Below are 19631 nucleotides of genomic sequence, written 5' to 3' on the forward strand. Positions count from 1 at the left end.
TCTTAAGACTTAGGAGAGAAATAGACGGGCCAGAAGGGGCCAAGACTAGCGTGGGCAGAAGGAGAGGGCCCGTAGGGAAAGGCTGGCCTGGTGTTAATGAGTGGGCTTCTAATGACCCTAAGTGGAGTTATGGTGTAGGGAACACCTGGAGTGCTCAGATGTCTAACATGGAGTGGGAGTCGACTACAGACTACAGTAGATGGCCATTTGTGTCCGTAGATCAGGAGTCCCAGGAGCGGATGTGTGACTCCCTCACTGAAGAGCTTCTATGTCCTCTCCAGTCCCCAGAGATAAGGAACCCTGAATCTTTCTGTTAGGGAAATTGTTAGTTCCCTTCGTAAATCTTAAATAAAGCAGACACAATCAGTTAAGACCTTCTTCAGGATTTTACTTGCAAGGAGTGAGCAGTTTACAGCAAAGGCAACTTCCTCTCACTGAAGAGAAGACAGGGATTCAGCTCATAATATGTATTGCATTCTGGGAGGTGCATAGTCACACAGTACGTAGGAAATATTCTCTGCACAAAGCAAGCATTGGGCACATCAGATAAGGATGCTACACACTGGTACTCCCTATTTCTTGCAGAGCAGAAGGGAGAAAACTTCAAGGCTATAGCACAGCTGACAAGGCTTGAGCAGATCAGCAAAATAAATTCCAACAATGTTTCAATGATTAAATGCAGTATTTCTCCAACATTACCCTCCTGTTTAACATTGAAACACTCATTAAACAATCATGCATACATCAGAACAGCACAACGTCTTTTGATTTTGAGTGCAGTCATCATAAAACATGGAATAAATGTTAGTACATCGGAGGTAGGGTCAAAAGCACAGAAGCACAATATTTACAGCTTAGCGTCCATTTCCGTCGACATCGTGGAGGTTCACTTTACAGTTATCAAGCTTTAAAGGTGTGTAGTGTATTTGTTGAGAGTGCATGACTGCGCACACCCTGAGAAGGCCTTGATTCACCAGCCTGATGATCATGGCCCTCAAACAGGGAATTACGCACAACACAATCAGCATCAGAACCAAAAGAATCAGTAGAATCGGTCCAAAAATCTTCATCATAATGTCAGTCCATGTGCCAGACCTAAACCAACCAAACCAGGATTTGTCTTTCACTACATCAGCCGCCTGCACATTGGATATGTGCTGTAGGTCACAGAGTGCCTGTTGGGTGACCTTTGCGTCTTGGTCGTCTCCTGGAATGTATGTGCAGCACTTGGGGCCCACTATTGCACACACTCCACCTTGGCTTGCAGTGAGCAGATCTAACACCAGGCGGTCCTGTAACTCACGGAGTGTTACGGCGGTGAGACGACGATCTATACTGGCAAGGGCCGTTACCGTGACATTGAAGAACAGGGTCATGCGGTAATTTATGGTTTCAACTCTTAGCATGATTTTTCCTACCCCCACCCATGGAAATAGGGATAGTGCCACTTTCTGGCCTGTAGTCCAGAGCTTCTTGTCCATGGGGACGTCTGATCCCCAGATCCGATCACTTTCCTTCAGATCAATCTCTTGCTTCCGTAGCCATCCCTTGGAAGTCATCTGCTGTGGTGTTATCACGTAGGAGCCATCTGAAACATAAACAGGCACAGTACCCTACCCAATTGGGTGGAAGATGCTCATAGATTGTGTGTCCACAGACATAATTGATATCAGACTGTGGGAGGGTCCCCATGAAATCAGGACCATCATAATAAGTGACACACTGAACCAGTAAAGTTAAGAGTGCTCTGTCTTCATTTAACAATACCACAAATTAGTGTGATACTGGCTAGGAGGTCTCTCCTCATCCTTGATGAGGTCGGGGAGTGGCCTAGCATCAATCAACAGTACAAGGGCAGTTAGTACAACTCCCGTGGCTGGACAGTGTCCCCTCATAGTATATATATGAGAATGTCCCCCTAAGTGAGAGAAGGTACCGCTGGTTTCTTCGCTGCCGTTGAGACGACCAGTGCTCTAAATGCTGCTGACCCCCTTTGTAGGCAGACTTTTCCCCTCCCTCAGTTGGGTTTTTTCTCACGGACAATACTACTCGGTTGCCTGTACCTGTTGTCTTTTACAGTGTGTGTTGTGTATCCACCCAGAGTTGCCTTCGACTTTGCAGGCTGTAGGTGTTGTCAGCGTCACTCTATACGGGCCTTCCCACCGGGGTGAGGTCCAGTTCTTGCGCTTTATGACTCTGGTGAACACCCAGTCACCAGCCTGCAGTGGTCCCTCCTGTGGGCAAGGCACATCTTGAAAAGCATTTTCAGAAAAACATTTCTTGTGATGTTTTAACACCTTTGACATATGGAAGGCATTGGAAGGGTTGTTAAATTTAAATATTGTTCTGATTTGCACAAATGGTGCATAGAGGAGATTATTACATAAATCACTGATGCAGTAGGTGAGTTAATGTAGCAATAGGAAGTTAACGGTTCTGGTTATATAGTCTGATAGCAGCAGGTAGGAAAAATCTGTGTTGTCCGTTTTCACTATAAATTCGATCTGGTAACCCAAATCGTATTATATCTTTTACTAGAGTTTTTGCTACAGCTGATGAATCATTAGTAGTTGTGGGGAACACCTTTACCCATTTGGAAAAAAGGTTAATAATTGTCAAACGATACTTTTTACATTGACACCTAGTTAATTCACAAAAATCCAATATGCAAATAATGAAATGGATATTCTGCTATAGGGAATATATTCTTGTTTGTCGAATAATTCCTTTAGGGGTTATATTTAGAGCAAGTGATGCATCGGGAACAACATTTTTTTAGAATATTTTGTAAATGCATAAGCTGTATAGTAGTTTGTTTTTTATCCATACCATCCCCCCCGTTGAGACATGGCAAGGCCCACGTCTCAATATTGCTGCTCCTTTATAGAAGGATGTTGGTAGGACAGGTTCCCCTCGTCAAACATAGTAATAACTTTTCAGCAGTTTGTCCTTTGAGTCCATTTTTCTTTTCACTTTTGAGAGTGCAGTGCATCAAATGGCTATTTTTGCTGGTAGTTGTACTGCTTTTAACAAATTTTTCATTAATTTCATTCATTACATCTGCAATGTAGTCTTTCCCGTTGATGTCATCTTGCCTGGATTTTCCCATTGACTGGTAAATATATGAATAGTTCATTGTGCGTATCTGCTATCAGTATAGATGGTAACTATCTGACCTGAGTTTGCATGCCTTAGTCAGTGCAATTATTTCTGCTGCTTGTGCTCTGTAGTGTGGGGGTAGCGGTTCTGCTTTCAAGGGCTCACTATCAGTCAGAACCACACAGCCACTCTGCGTTTTTCTAGTTTCAGACTTTGTGCTTGGTCCATCCACAAAGACAAATACAGAACCAGGTATTGGGTTGTCCTGTAAATCTGGTCTAGGTTCTCTACTTTTGAAAACTTTATTTGGATCAATTTTTGTTCACTTTGTTTTAAATATTTAAGTTCTTTCTTCAACAGTTGCAGTTTGTTTTTACTGACCTTGTGACTGTTCTCTGGCCGAAAAGAAAGAAGTGCTACAGTATCTTTCCTGCATTCTTCTTCAGTCTGTGACGCTACCAGAACATCATCTGCGTACAGTAATATCTGACTACTGTGTGGGGGTGTAATTTCAGCAAAATTTGCTGGCATACACTAGTCGGAAACTAGTCGGGCTTTTACAATAACCTTGGGGTAGCCTGGTGTATGTGTATCGCTGACCTTTGTAAGTAAACGCAAACAAAATTGTGAACCTGGGGGAACTGGGATGCTACAAAAGGCATTATTAATAATGCGTTGCAAGCATTCTTCATTGCATAGCTGTGAGCATTTCTAAATCTAAGCATAGCAAGCATTCTTCATTGCTGTTAGCTGTGACATCATCAGTGAGTGCGTCTGCGTGTGCGTGCGTGTGTATCTTCATTGTGGAGTGTGTCAGTGCATTCACCTCCCTCCTCAGTGTTATCTACACTGGTACTGGAACCCCATCGGCCTCTCGCCCATCACTTTGCTCCAGCAGAATAATTCTGTGGACAGTCAGCTGGTCTGTGGCCTCAGCCGTGCAGTATGGGCAGCGTCTCTGCCAAACCGTAAGCACGCTGTTGCTGATTGTTGATTTCCTCTAAGGTGGGCTGTGGGCACAGTCTGGGTTTTCCAGTTCAGAGCTATTCTCTTTCACACCGTCATTGAGCTGTATTCACACTTTTATTTTGGATTCCAATCATACACTCTTTTCATTTCCTTTTTGACAAATATGGTTAGAGTAACTTGTGGGTAATCATGCAGTCTTTCACATAAGTACACTTTTACTTGAGGTTCTTCCTCATCAACGTCACTCTCACTTTTCTCACCCTAAATGGTCGTCCACCACATCCTCTAAACCTTTTTCTGTCACGTCCTCTCTGTCCACTGTTATCTTGCCAACAGCATTCTTCACTGTCTACAACAAACATTGTTGCTTTTGCTTCATTTCATTGATTTGTATTCAATATCTGAACATAGACTGTTAGTTTCATACACCACATAAAGTATTTTAACAAAAAGGAATTATAACAGAATGTTAATATTCGTGCACCACTTCCACAACATTCCATCTAATTAATCAATTTAATTGACGCATGCCTTTATATTTATATTTAAGCACATCAATTATATTATTATTGTATTATAGGTTATTTTTTATATTAATATAAAACAGTTATTAAATTATATCTATTATATAGTTTCTATTATATTTCTATCATTTCATTAATATTTTTTATGTCTTCACTTAATTTGTTCCATACTTATACACCCCTTTAGTGTTTATTTTTTATTCAAAATTTTGTTGTGCATATAGCATGAATTTTTAACTGGTCCCTTTATTATATTCCCCATCTTGTTCTTTTAACTGTTTCAGTTATCACAGTTATTTTATCCATCAAATTTTTTACACAATTCTACTTTTTTAAATTTCCATCAAATCCAAATTTCTTTTTCCACTAAGGTAAGGTATGTATATATTATTATAGTCGACTGAGAATGTCTTTTAGACATGTATTTGGAATCACCTTCAAGGTTTTCACCCTTAGTGTTCTTTAATTTGCTTCACTACGAGGATTGAGATCAACGATCAGTCACAGTGTTCACAGAGATCATCGACTGTGCCAAGCTTCTACAGGAACTAGTTTCCTGCGGACACAGCTGTCTCAGTAAACCAACCTCTCAATTTTGATCTCAATCAGACACACAACACAAAAGGTCTCTGAGACTTCCTCTAAGAAGTTAAAATTCACTTAGAGACCGACAAACAATAACACTTATTTATATAGTCTGATTTACTCCAGCTGATCACAGAGTTTACGTTGACACCGTCAGGTTTCCACTCTGCCGCTGCTTCAATCAGACAAACTATCATTAATCTATTTTACGAGGACCCTGTCCTCTTTTACCTCGTGACCTCGTCACGGAACTTTTCTGAAGACCCAGTCTTCTTTTACCTCGTGAGCCACTCACGCAATTCTTATGAGGACCCGGTCCTCTTTTACCTTGTGACCTCGTCACGGAACTTTTCTGAAGACCCAGTCTTCTTTTACCTCGTGAGCCACTCACGGAATTTAAGATACCTTAGGATTTACTCTTTTCATACTCGCCTGATCTGTGTCCTGGCCCTGGTTCAGGATCCCGTCACCTCGCCTCGTCGGACCACCAGCCGACGTCTGACCTGGGCAGGAATTCACCTCCCAGGATTTTCTGCAGGTTCCAAACCTGGCTGTGCACAGACTTCAGTCGCCGACTCGATGTCCCGGCAAAGCGAGGATCTTGGGATCCCGGACGAGCCCCCAATTATGTTAGGGAAATTGTTAGTTCCCTTCGTAAATCTTAAATAAAGCAGACACAATCAGTTAAGACCTTCTTCAGGATTTTACTTGCAAGGAGTGAGCAGTTTACAGCAAAGGCAACTTCCTCTCACTGAAGAGAAGACAGGGATTCAGCTCATAATATGTATTGCATTCTGGGAGGTGCATAGTCACACAGTACGTAGAAAATATTCTATGCACAAAGCAAGCATTGGGCACATCAGATAAGGATGCTACACACTGGTACTCCCTATTTCTTGCAGAGCAGAAGGGAGAAAACTTCAAGGCTATAGCACAGCTGACAAGGCTTGAGCAGATCAGCAAAATAAATTCCAACAATGTTTCAATGATTAAATGTAGTATTTCTCCAACACTTTCTCCTTAACAGGAGACTGGCTTCTATTACAACAGGCACCAATTGGCGCCAACATCTCAAATGTCCATATCAAAGAACTATGAGCCCACTTTGTTGATCTACCTGTAAATCTCACAGGATTCCACATCTGCTTATCATGCCAAATGTCACATTTATCACCGAGAAGCTGCCTCTCCCAGAACTGGGACCACCAGCCATAAAATGTGGAATGTACCCATTAAGAGAACAAGAGACTTCATTTGGACACAAGTTCTGGTTCAGATGCACCACAACTTTCAACTTCCATGAAACTGCCATTGTATTCTGTGGACAAAATGTTATCATTTGATATTAGATTGGTTTCTGTGTGATGTTTAATGCCTGATCTACAGATTTGCCAGGAAATTCCTCAAGTTACAAAGGGACTTCAACTTATCACCATGCTTTCCTTTGTGTGAATGTACAAAGTTGAAATACAGATACTCACCTGCTTTACCTCTTTTAATCTGTGCAACATGCATATAGGCTATGTCCACCAGCTACAATTAGGTATCCTCATTAGTGTATTACATTTCTAAGTGTTACAATTGTTTAATTAGTAATGTCTACATTAAGAAACTATTGTTACATGTGTACTGTGTTATGGTGTGATGGAACTTTGAGCTTGATGAAAAGAGAAAAACTTAGTTATCCCAGATTTAGGAGCTATCCAAATCAAATAGTTTGATACCTGATCTGAAGAGGTGGAACTCTCACCACTGGTTGAACTAATTTCTCCGCCCTGCTGTGACCACTGCCCCAGGGGTATTTAAACCAGTGACAACCTAGTCGAATCGGATTTCTCTTCAAACTTCTTTCACCACCGCATTACTTTTCTTTAATTTTCCTTTGTTCCTAAATTTTGTAAACCAAGGGTTTAAGTTAGAAACAGAAACGAACAACTAATTTTGTTACGTTAGAAAGTCATCAAGAAACTACGCAAAACTGAAACTACTACAAACAGACCTTAATTGACTCGCTTTTTTTGATTGAACTAATTAAATTAGATTCCAGCCCTTTTCCCTGTTGGGCTTGTTTAAGTAGCGCCGACGTTTTGAAACACCTTGGAAAGTCCAGCCTGGCTGACTGTTAAGTTGCTGACCTCGAGCAGTCATCATCACCGCGGGCGACGATTCCTGGCCCAGAGGCCGTGGCACCTGGATCAGAGAGGGCACGCCTGCTCAACCAAGCCGGTAACGGGAGACGCTGCACAGCGGCCTACAGCTCCAAACTAAGGTAAGACAAGCATCTCTAATCCTCTGAGAATTCTGGTGTTTCTCAAAGCGCTAAATTGAACATTCTAAATTCATTAGTTATCCTTAGAAATGTATAAGTTAGAAACAAATACTCTTTTCGCTTGATCAAAGCCATCACACACTGAGGTCTTGACCATTCCTTGGACTTTCACTCAATGATTCATTTACTGCTGATCATCTCTTTCTGATTGTTTTCTCATTTTCTGTTTGGTTTATTTGAGTATTTCCATATTATGTTATTCATATATCCAGTAGTGTTAGATTAATAAAACGTTAAAAGGAATCTGGTTGTTCATAACTGGTAACTCATTGAATTCACATCTGGCGTTGACCACATTGATACAAGCGTGGTTTCAGCTTTAAAACAAACCTGGGGCCCCAACTTCGAGGAATATTAATGTTTCTGCATTAATATCAAACTATTAATTTGAATCCGCTACAGCTATATAAATACAATTTAACTGAACTGAACTGAAATGCTACGGCAAGGGGGAGCTAGGATGCCAGGTCGTAGGGGGAGAAATCGTCATCCTTCTCACAATGAGAGATTGGGTTCCAAGCCCCAATAATGACAGAGTTTAATGCGAGAGCAGCTGATATAAAAAAGATCATGGCTAAGATACTTTAGACACCTGGAACCCCCGAGAGCAGTTATCAAGTATAAGTGAAGCACCTTTATAATAGTCTGCTATAAGATGTGAATGCAGTATGTGAAGAGCAGACCGACCAACGCTAATGACCGAAGAATACTGAAAAAGCATATGGGAGAAGGAGGCATTACATAACAGCAATGCCAAGTGGCGGGTGGACTTGAGAATAGTCCACAGCAACCTTTCTGAACAAGATCCAGTGACCAGAACAGCCGAACAGTGCTGATCCTGAAAGGCGCCCAGAAGGGAGCAGTCTCCGATGGTTGGTCATGCCAAATCCTACATTGAGGAAATTTTCTTGTTAACCAGCTTAAGAAGAGAAACAGTATAAGGCCGAAAAACAAGGCAACATATGCAATAGAGAGAGTGTGCAAAGATTTTAAATATACTGTATAGATTTACACATGTATTGTAAATTTTAAGTAATAAAAATATAATATATAATATAAATCTGACTTTAAGTCACATAAGTTCAGAAGCTACAGTGACATAGGTTTTAACAAACACAACAAATGAGTTCAGAGACATGTTGAAAATGTCACAATCAAGTTTTGTTTGCATGTATTTCCTGTTTTATTTTGTAGTTTCCGGTTTTACGTTACACCAGGCTCTGTGTTCACTTTACTTTTGCTCATTAGTCCCAGCTGTTGTCAATCAGTCATCTAGCCTCCCTGTATTTAATCGTATTTGTCTGTATTAATCTGTATTTAATTTGATTACCTGTTTACCGAGGCTGTTATTTGCATATCCCTTGCCTGTACCGTAGACTTACAGTACTTGCTTATTCTGTTGCCTGACCAGCCTGCCTTTGAGACTTCACGATTACCTGCTCCTCCTGTACCTGTTGCCATTCTGCGTCTGTATTCTGACCTCTGCCTGTATCACAACGATGAGCTTGTATTTAACCCTTCTTACTTACCTGTTTTGGGTTTTTTTTGTTTTTTTTTCCAGGAGAACTGACCCATCAACCAAGTCTGTCCAAAGACAACATGTGAAATTGATCAGGTAAAGGCACAGAACTAGAAGAGGGATGGCGTAAAACCAGTCTAACCAAATTGCGGACTGACCATTCTGTCTAACCCCTGACCCAAACCCTAAAAAGAGAGATGAGAGTAATGGGAAGAAAAGAGATAACAACTCTGGGAATTGTTTGCACTCTGCCACACACACACACACACACACACACACACACACACACACACACACACACACACACACACACAAACACACACACTCCTTTCCCACCGTCAGCAGAAGAAGTGCCTGACCAACAACCAGAAGCCGGGGTGGAAGCTCCTTTACAAGAGGAGTAAGAAATATATATACTCTTCTCGAATAATGGTTTATTTAATGTTTTATTTAGCTTATCCTAAATTTGTGTGATGTAGCTGTGTTGGTGGACAGGTTAAGGTTCTGCTTTGGGGGGTGTGCGCGGGGAAGGGGGATGGGGGTGCAACCAGCTGCTGAAACCAAGTCAATCAGTTTAGCAAACAATCGGTGCAAAATAAATAAGCAGGGATGTACCTTAGGCTGACACATTCATAACTAAACAACTGCTGTACTGTGGTTTACCTTTGAGATTAATACTAATACCAATAATAGTGTTAACGTATGCGCACATACTCATACAAACATCATATATATACACATATGCATTGTTTTACATATATCATACTACTTAATAATATCCATGACATACAACATCACAATTTCCATATTTACACATTATTGATATTGGTAGTGATAAGTATCAGTAATACTTACAGTTGGGTTTAGAAAGCCTGTTTATCAGCTCAGGTGTTGACTGTCCCACTACAAGGTTAGTAAAGCTGTAGCTTAACATTGTTCATCCAAAGGGTGAGGCAGACTTTGGTGCATAAACAGTGCCACTTGTGAAAGCCAGGGTGATGTGAAGAGCTCGGGCCACTACGCCCAGCCAACGAGCAGAGGGGAATACTCTAGCAGCCAGGGAGCCCACACACCTTCAGTTCCAAGAGGGCAGGTGTTGCAAGTCCCAAGCCGCCCACACGGAACCCCCCAGGCAGAGCTGCAGCAGCCACAGAGACAGCACCCGGGGTTAGAGTGGGCCACCGTGGGTCAACGCTGTCCACCACTCCCCCTAGTCGGAGGGCTAAGAGAATGGAGGCCGAGGACCCATGGTCTGTAGGGAGCCCGTTAGGAGATGCCCCCGCGCCCAGAGTGGGGCCCACCCCGAGTCCGCCACCCCTACAAGAGTGGAATGGGGCCACAGACCACAGCATGGATGCCTCACCGACTCCCACAACGTCTGCAGCCATCATATTCTGGGCAGACTCACCAGCTACTACAAGAAAGAAGAAGAAAGAAATGAACCCTTAATAGTCCCACAGTGGGGAAATTAATTCTCTGCATTTGACCCATCCCCCTTGGGGGAGCAGTGAGCTGCCACATGAGCGGCGGTCGGCGGAGTTAGCGCGAAGTGTCTTGCTCAGGGACACACCTGATGCCGAGGCGGGGGATCGAACCACAGACCTTTTGCCTTCCGAGGTCGACGCGCTACCAACTGAGATACCAGGCCGCTACAAGCCCTACACCAGCATGAAAGGACTGTCTGTGAAGCTTCAGAGTCATACAAGAGTCTGTCTGACACAGACACCTGCTTATGACAATGTTCAGCAAAGGAAAACAAGGAAAGAGAAACAGCAGAGTGAGCTACATCTGCCTTCCTTAGAGACGCACCCTGCCACAGACACTGGTTGAAACAACAGGAGAGGCTTCAAACGTGATTGGCCCAATAGAGCTGCATCTGAGGATCCAGGTAAGGTCTGTCATCGCATTGGAAGAAGAACTGTCCCTTGCTACGTCAGGCTTCACCCACTCAGGCGCTCACATCAGACTGATAGTTGGGGAGGGAGGAAGGTGACGGTTCCTTTTCACGCAATGAAGAAACACGCTTACAATGGATAACGCTCAATTAATCCAAATTCATCGGTTTGCAATGAAGACTCGCTTCACACAGGTCTGCGCTTACGATTTCTTTTACTATCGAACAAAAAGATTTTTGATTGTTATTCTACAGTTCCATACGTCCCTCTGTCAAACATGATGGAGACCGATGACAGGACGTGGGTCTTGAACAGATGCCAACGGGGTGGAGACTAGTGAACGACTTCCAACCCCCATGTAACGTATTTACATGCTTTTTGAAAACTTTTTTTAAGCTGTCAGTCATGCGCAACACACGGGGAATTTGGTATCTCAGCATTGTAATAACACACATTACATGCTTTTATTTTTCAGACGATGCTCTGACCCAACACTCAGCCTTACAGGAAGCCCCTGCTTCCCTGTGGCTCACACACAGATATGATGTAGGTTTGATCAGAGGATGTGAACCAGTGGTCATCACACCTAAATCTGACCACAGACGATTTAAAAAAACAACACCCTCTGAAAGAAAGCCATAGATGACGTTACGGCAGACACCACTGAGCTACTGAAACATTGGATGCTACAGGCCACAAAGCGAGTCTGTCTAAATTAGTTTGTTCAGACAAAGGTTATTTTTCTGGGTCATTGTAATTACAGCTGATGGCAAATCCATCTCACCCAACAGCGCTGAAGCATTTTGAAACCTGCCTAAACCGTGCATGTATAAACAGCTTATGTTTTTCTAGGTCTTGGTTGTTATTGTAAGACCTTCAGTGCTAACTTCACTTTCTTTGAGGCCCCAATCAGGGTTCTGATGCAGACGTCTTCATCGTCCACTTCTTCTCTCACGTGGATGTCTGAGGCTGAACAAGCGTTCACTGACCTCAAGCTGCTCCTACTTTGGGTCTCCCTGATCTGACCCTACACGACCTTTTACTCAGACAGTGGATAAGAAATTAGGTTGTACGACTTCTGTTCTGTTGTCCTGTATTCTATTTTTCTGCCAAGCTTGACTGCTTAGGCTGCAGAGTTGACCGCATTGACTGAAGCCAGTAAACTAGCAGAAGGAGAGTCTGTTATCATCTACACGGACTCCAGAGATGCTTTTGGTGTCACACTTTGGTGCTCTGTGGAAGCATAGGAAGTTTTTGAAGTTGGATGGCAAACCTATCCTACATCACGATAAGTTTGCTGCTTTGCTCGACATTGTTCTGTTACCTATAGTTAATGCTGTTTGGTAATGTCCAACTCACACCATCAGTGACGACTTTGTTTCAGCCGACATGAAGCTGAAGACGCTGCTGCGAAAATTGCTGCCCGGCAACCCCTCCCTCTCCTGATCCTTGTTCCCTCTTCTGATCCTTGTTTCCTCTCCAAATCTCTCCACCCTCTCCTTCCTCGTTCCCTGTGTTTTAAACATTTTCTACCTCGCAGGAACGCAGACACTGGCAGACGAATGGTTCCAACTGTAGCCATGGAGTCTGGTTTCTCCACAATTCCGATTTCCCAACAGGTGAAAACAGGCGACAGGACCATTACTGAAGACACCATCCAACCAGGGGACTGGGCGATCGTTATGGAGTTGCACTGGAACTCCAAACGGTGGCAAGGCCCCTTTCAGGTCCTTCTGACGACCCACACGGCTGTAAAGGTCACAGAGAGAGTGACTTGGATCCACTCCATCCACTGCAGGAGGGTCCCGGATCTGACAGACAACCCTCCGTCTACACCCCACGGAAAACCCACCAGAAGTGAGACGCCCTAAAAAGGACTGTGCTGTGCTACACACGCGAGGCTGCATTGACTGCTGTGAGCCAAGCGCCGCCTAAAGCTGCACCGATGAATCACACTGTCAGACCAAACATTACACTACTGTACACAAACGCTCCTGAGAAAACACACACACGAGCAGCCTTCAGTTGCCGATGCTGGACAACATGTAGAATCTTCACATCACAGGAGTGACAGTGACTGAGACAACATTGGGAGGGGAACCTGGTGGTGATAACAAAGTGTGTCTGTGATCAGCTGAAGAACTCCAACGAACTGTCAACGCGTCAACACACAGGTTGGAAACAATCTAACGCTACCGTTCAACAGGAAGCAGATTGTTAAAAGACATCAATTGTAACCTTGTTGTGTTAGACTTCATTTTATGTTACTCATTACCTGATTATTACCTTAATCATATGATGTTTACATGTAATTTTACACACTATTTGTCAAGAAGAAAATTTGACAATGACACTGAGTTCAAGTATCCTTAAGTTAATTTGGTGTTTAATTTGCTCACAATCACTTTATTCACTGCTACAATTAGTTTTTATCCTTCATCTACAAATGATAGAGGTTATAAGACAACATAAGCAGCAATATGTATCATCATTCTGGTTAATGCCTGATTCTTCTATTCACTCTAGACCCAAATGTACAATTAATGATCCGAAAGCAAGAAAACTATCTTAAAATAATATGAAACAGATCCCCACTGGAAACTTATGGCTAACATACAATAATTGTCTTTAGTACAATCGATGGCATTTCATTAATGTTACACGTGATGGCATGAAGGGCAACTAACTCTGGTATAGGTTCTTACCTTTGGAATTGGCTAGACGAAATGTCTGGAAAATGGAAATCTGTTCTCTGTTTCCTTTATAATTGTGATGGCTGTGATTCTCTTGCCTGGGTGTTGCGTTATCCCACTCGTTAGAGGTCTCATCATGCATGCGACTACAACAACACTCTTGTATCAAATGACACAATGCACCATGTTCAGAAACCCTGACTCTAATTCACTTAATGACTTTAATGATGACTGGTTTCTCTGATGATGACGATGATGATGCGGAGATTACAATAGGTAATTCCTTATTGTGACAATCTTTTTATTTCTCCTCTCTTACTCTTTTCTTTGTTGTTTGTTATCTGATCACGAAATAGAATCTGATGCAAATATGATTATTGGCTTATTTTCTTCACATCCTTATACAGAGGTCATTCATTTATAACTACCCACAAAAACGGCTCCCAACCTTTTATCCCTAAGTTACCTGCATTTTATGTGAAGGTGTATTTTTGAATCTTGATGAGTTAATACACTCATTGTTTCATTTGCAAGGGTCTTTTATTATTACAAAATGCGATGTTTGACAATTTTTATTTTTAGTGTTTGATTAATGTGTAATCAAAAGGAGGGAGTGTTATGGGAAAATTGTTTCTTCCTTATTCTATGCAGTTATTGTATGATTTATGACTTATGCCCTGCAATTAATATCTTAGGTTTTGTCTTACTTCTGTTTTATGTATTTGACGTTTCACCTAGTTTGTTCAATGGTTGTCTCTGCCTCATAGACTCTGAACTCTAGCTTCCAAACCCAGGGCCGGGGAGTTGTGTCTCTCTGTCTGTTGAGACTTAGCTCTCTCTTTTATAATAAATCTCACAAAAGACAACTCTCTCATCTGCCTGTTTATGGGAAATTTCCACCACAGTAACTGAGCAAATGAGCTAGAACTTGAGGAATCTGGCGAAGACAAAATGTCAGTATCAACACATCCACTAGAAGGGATGAATATTTATGAGGAGCAACATGTGGAAGAGCTATCATCATGTATTGTCCACAGTGTCACCAGCAGGCCAAAAAAACTTTGACATGAGCTCTCCTGGTAATTCAGTTTGAGCCTTTCTGTGTGAAGTTTGCATGTTCACCCTAAGTCTGTATGAGTTTACTCTTCCCACAGCCTAAAAACGTGCATTCAGGTTGATTGGAGAGTCTAAATTGTCTAGAGCTGTTAGTGAGGAAATGAGTGGTTGTTTATGTATATATAGACCTGTGATGGACTAGTAATCCGGTCCAGGGTCTACCCTGTCTGCCCCTAAATGTACCTGAAACATTTCGTTTCAGTCACTCCAGTCACAGACAAAAGAAAAAGTCACTCACTGCACAGTCTACCATAGAAGGTGGCGCTAATGCACCTTTCAGTTGGTTGCCACCCGCCATTTAAAAGACAAAAAGAAGAAGTCACTCAGGTTGAAGAAGCGTCCACTTGCTGCTTCCCCAAACGTAAGTACATGCTTGATACTTATTTGATGCATGTACTCCAGAAGTTTCTAATAGTAGTAGTAGTTTCTAATAATAGTTTATAATATAGCTTCCCTCCTGTGTAACGAATGCTAATTGCTAGAACGTTGAATCTAACAGCTACAGCGACAGAGAGAGACAGTGTTGCAAGGTGCTGACACGCAATTTGGATGAGTCCAAGCCTCTCCAGCATTTGTCCGGTTCGAATCGTGTCATATATGGTACTGAGGTCATTCACTCAGCTCATATTATAGCTGCTAGCGTGATAGTAGCGCAGCTTTAGCGGCTAGCGTTAGCGGCTAGCGCTAGTAAGTTGTGAGAGTCAGCTGTGTTTCTAATTACTACCGAGCCTGTCGTGTGTATGTTGTAGCCCGAGTAGACCCGTGAATTTGGGATATTGCAAGTTCTATCTAAGTCTAACGTGTGTTGTTGCTTATCTAGTCAGCTACTTTAGCTGTAAACGTGACATGTTTTTTTTATACAGGCTAAAGCATGCCAGCTTCCGAAACGCGAGGAGGTTGCTTCTCAAACTGACACGCGGCTACCTTGTAGAAGAGTGCTCACCTCAGGAGCAAAGGTATGTACATTTAACAGCAGTATAATCATTTGTTGGCCAATATGCAGTTTTATTTGACAGTGATTTTGCATTTTAAATTTCAGTAGTTGTGGTATTCATAATCTGATTTATATTATTGTCTATATATTTACTCTGTATACAGTGGGTCAACTTATTTTGATATTTTAGTCTGTTGACGGGTAATTTGTAACTCTAGTGCTATGGTGCAGATTATGTGGAAAATGTGATGGAGACCATCGTCAATAAAGTCCTGCTGGACTCAGGTTGTTCTATGAAGGACCTTGTAAACATCCCTATCCCACTGACCCTCTGAGCAGAATTTGAGCAACCTGACAGAAAGGAGGTCATTAATGTCATGCTAAGATTTAAAAAACCAGCACTATAAAATACGTTGAAAACGTGTTTGCTCCACACACCCCACTAAAACTGATCTAACTACCTCCTATTTATTGTTTAGATCTGTAAAGATTGTGAGATACATAGGAAATACTGGTCATTTCATTAATCTCCTATTCTATTCTTTATACCTTCTAGAGTGGTGTCAAGGAAAACAGCTGCATCCTCCATCTGTACAGCAGCTGCACTGCTTCCGATGTCTTCCAACACGTGAAGACAAAAAGAGATCCTCACATCTCCCCAGCCAACTGCCCATGACTCTACCTGTTCTGCTCCAGAAACTATGCTTTCAACATAACTATGAATCCTACTCGTTCATTTTGTGGTCTGCAAATTGAACTGTGACGGTAACTTATCCAGCATTATAGTGCTGGTGCATTGGTTAAAAATAAAGTTGGCTTTGACTATTGCTGTTTCACTGAACTATTTTTGTATGTATATACCTAATGAGGGAAAACAGACAAATGTTTTATAACATTTCAGCTTTTATTGAGGTATTGCCAAAAAAACAATAATTTAGGTATTTCACAGGTGGTCTAAGTCCAACATAGGTGCCTTGTCCCTCAGGAAACACTGCCCTGATCCAGACCAGGGAATGTGGGATGACTTGGACTCTTCGCCCTAGAAGTCCACAGCACCAGCTAACAAGACTCCTAGGCTAGATACCTGCAACAACTTGAGATACACACTGACATAGTACTGAAAAAAACAATAACTACATTTCTATTAGTTATATATTAGCACTTCATATATCATACACCTTACTAAAAGCAATTAAAAAAATATTAGGTCAATATATATTTAGAAGCAAAACTATGTTTGTTAACCAGAGTTCCCAGGTACATTATGATTAATCTGTGAATAGAAAAATGTTCTAAAGTTTTTTTATGAATTTCTGAGATACTGATTTATTCCATGCATGTGTAATTGTCTGATTTACTGTATATTAAATGTGTTCTGTAATGAATACACATTCAATCATACTGGCTCCAGTCCTGGATCATCAATCATACATGACAGTAGGTTTGGCAACTAGTTCAGGCGTCTTAAGGTAAGATTTATCGAAATTTAATTTCATTAATAAAAGTAATAAACACATGCAATATCTTGAAAGCAATAGTTGCTGTCACACCATGCCTCTGTAGGCATTCACTGTTCCTACATTGGCACTTAATTACAGACAAATATGGCAAAATATAAGCAGCAGCTGAAGATCCCATTATAGAAAAAATATTTTCACACAGCAGCAGAACGAGAAATTAAAAAACACGTAAAAATGAGTTTATATTAGTTTATCAAGCTATGCTCCCAAACAAGCTGTAGTCGTGTTATGAATATTCTGTTGTATTAATTCAGGCTGCTAATTTTCAACCATTAGTATTAGCGTCAGCAGCTAATCAAGTTGCGTATTATATAAATCAAATTAAATTAAACGTGAATCTGCCAGTTAGACGTACCTTGCGCCAGTCGAAGTGTAACCACTTCAACAGCCTCCCATTCGACTTCAGAGTCAGATTTTGGATCAAACATATGGTTGAATTCCACTACGAGGACGAGGTAGCCAGTTTCGCTGTTACAGTGGATTCAGTGACCGTGACGTTTGATTCCCGCGGCGGATCACGGCTATGCGCTTCCTCAAAGGGGTGCGGCGATCAGTTTAGCTTCCGACACACTCCGAAAATAGAGCGTTGTGGACGAGAGCTTAAAACACACATTTTCAGACGGGTCGTGTGGGCGATCTACAGCGCTTTTTAGCATGAAAAGTTACAGACACCTTACTGAGACATCAAGGTCCAATTATTTAGCAATGTGGAGCATGAAAAAAGCGTGTGCATTGATCTTTAATCTGAGTGTTCATGCTAAATGTTTTATGTATTTATGTGTTGGCCCTGTGATTGCTTTGCTCCAACAATCATTACAAGGTAGAATAATTGATGGGATGACAATATTGCGGTTGAAGTACACAACTAAACGATGTGTAAGGTTGTAGAAAATAATCACATTAACCATATATATAAAAGTTAAAATACAATGTTTTTGCAGATGTGTAAGTCTCGAGTAGACAGTACATATGAGCACACATATTACAATTAGAATGTGTATAACAAAGTCCTTCTTTATACGTATGCTGATGATTTGACATGTTACAGTAAATTTACAAAATAAAACAGCCACCGTTTAAATGATATTATCCACACAAAGTCCATGATTTAAAATAAATAAATTAAACATTTACCTACTGCTGAATTACGTGTTGATATGTTATTACAGGGGCATAGCGTTATGTTTTATTATGTATAGATTATCTGTATTAGTTTAGGCTAGCTTTCACGCCATTGGCTGTAAGCGGCAGTGGGCGGGACAATATCTAGGAAGTTTTTTTTTGTTTCTATTCGTCATTCACCAGTGTGTTGTTTGTCTGAACAACTGAACGTGTCTTGGGCGGGACAATATCTGGGAAGTTATTGTTTTTGTTTCTGTTCATCATTCACCAGTGTGTTGTTTGTATAAGCAACTAAACGTGTCAGACTGATTACGTATAAAGTAATAATCACGAGAGCCTATCGAAACACTTCGGTACGGAGAGTCCAACTGACGACGTACGGCTTGGCCTTCCCTTGAGAGACCGCGACTTTTACTACTCTGAGTTGGAAGTACTTGGAAGGTTAGCTACTCTTAAATTGTTTAATGTAGCCTTAAATTTCACTACAGCTAACACATACGGTCACGCTTTCTTTTGGACAGGTTAACTAATAAAAGTGAGTGTACGTAAATGTTAAAACGGTTGCCACTTTCTTCACAATATTGGATAAGAGGTTTTGGACTTACACAGTGGAAAACATAAATCTTAGAAGCACTACTACTAAGTTTTACATGTTAGAGAGTTAATGTTACTGTTCCCCGTTGTTTCACTTTTGTTTTACCATTATATGTAGTCTAAATGGAAACTAAACTCAAGCTCTGGCTTGTTTATGTATCCATATCTAGCTTGAATGTTTGACACCATTTTCTGACATTTGTCCAGTTTCATGGCACCGTTAAGAAAGCCCAAGTTACCAAAACCACTTCCAAATGGCTTCATTCTCACAGACACCGAGAAAAAGCAATGGAGGCTAGGAAAAATCATCGGCCAAGGCGGCTTTGGACTGATCTATCTTGGTATTGTATTGAATACTGTGTGTGATGTGTTACTTTCACATGCTTAAATGCTGTAATTCTACATTGTCTCCTGTCTCCTGTTGTCTAGCCTCACAGGACTTGAGCAAACCTGTTGAACCTGACACTAACTTTGTCATAAAACTGGTGAGTACATACCTGTATGTGTTGCAGCTTATGCATATGTTTGTAAATCTAATGTAGAATGCTGGATGCCCACACTGCTCTGTGTGCCTAAAGGAGAAAATACAAAATTATATTATTATTATATAATTATATTAATAATTTCTTTATGCAACATTCTTTTTTCTTGGTTTCAATGATTATGATGGTGAATCATAGAATTGTATATTTGGTAATGTAGCAAACTTGGATTTTTCAATGTGGTGGTTAC

At 41.3% G+C, this 19631-nt stretch overlaps 1 protein-coding gene and 2 long non-coding RNA genes across 7 annotated transcripts in view; 2 read left to right on the plus strand and 1 right to left on the minus strand.

Annotated features, from left to right (window-relative positions):
- Window positions 1–371: 371 nt before the first annotated feature.
- Window positions 372–15623, minus strand: LOC129603045 (uncharacterized). 2 transcript variants are annotated; one of them, XR_008692601.1, is made up of 2 exons: window positions 5526–15623; window positions 372–5341 (listed from the first exon to the last, which is right to left on the minus strand). It is a non-coding gene; the product is annotated as an uncharacterized LOC129603045 (long non-coding RNA). The 2 variants fall into 2 exon arrangements; XR_008692600.1 differs by having other exon boundaries at window positions 372–5428.
- Window positions 14970–16490, plus strand: LOC129603047 (uncharacterized). The gene is made up of 3 exons (XR_008692603.1): window positions 14970–15090; window positions 15593–15685; window positions 16220–16490. It is a non-coding gene; the product is annotated as an uncharacterized LOC129603047 (long non-coding RNA).
- Window positions 16491–18504: 2014 nt separating this feature from the next.
- Window positions 18505–19631, plus strand: part of LOC114870406 (serine/threonine-protein kinase VRK1-like) — a 43537-nt gene continuing 42410 nt past the window's right edge. For 2 of the 4 annotated variants that reach the window (XM_041073951.2, XM_041073950.2), the window contains exons 1-3: window positions 18513–18746; window positions 19172–19240; window positions 19329–19384. Coding sequence is in view for 2 of the 4 variants with exons in the window: in XM_029174944.3 (XP_029030777.1) it covers window positions 19111–19240; window positions 19329–19384 (186 nt within the window). In the remaining 2 variants the exon portion in view is untranslated. Of the gene's footprint in view, window positions 18747–19106; window positions 19241–19328; window positions 19385–19631 lie in introns of all 4 variants that reach the window. The other 2 variants (XM_029174944.3, XM_029174940.3) reach the window with 2 other exon arrangements.

The sequence above is a fragment of the Betta splendens genome, chromosome 15 (genome assembly GCF_900634795.4).
Source record: "Betta splendens chromosome 15, fBetSpl5.4, whole genome shotgun sequence".
Classification (NCBI taxonomy): domain Eukaryota; kingdom Metazoa; phylum Chordata; class Actinopteri; order Anabantiformes; family Osphronemidae; genus Betta; species Betta splendens.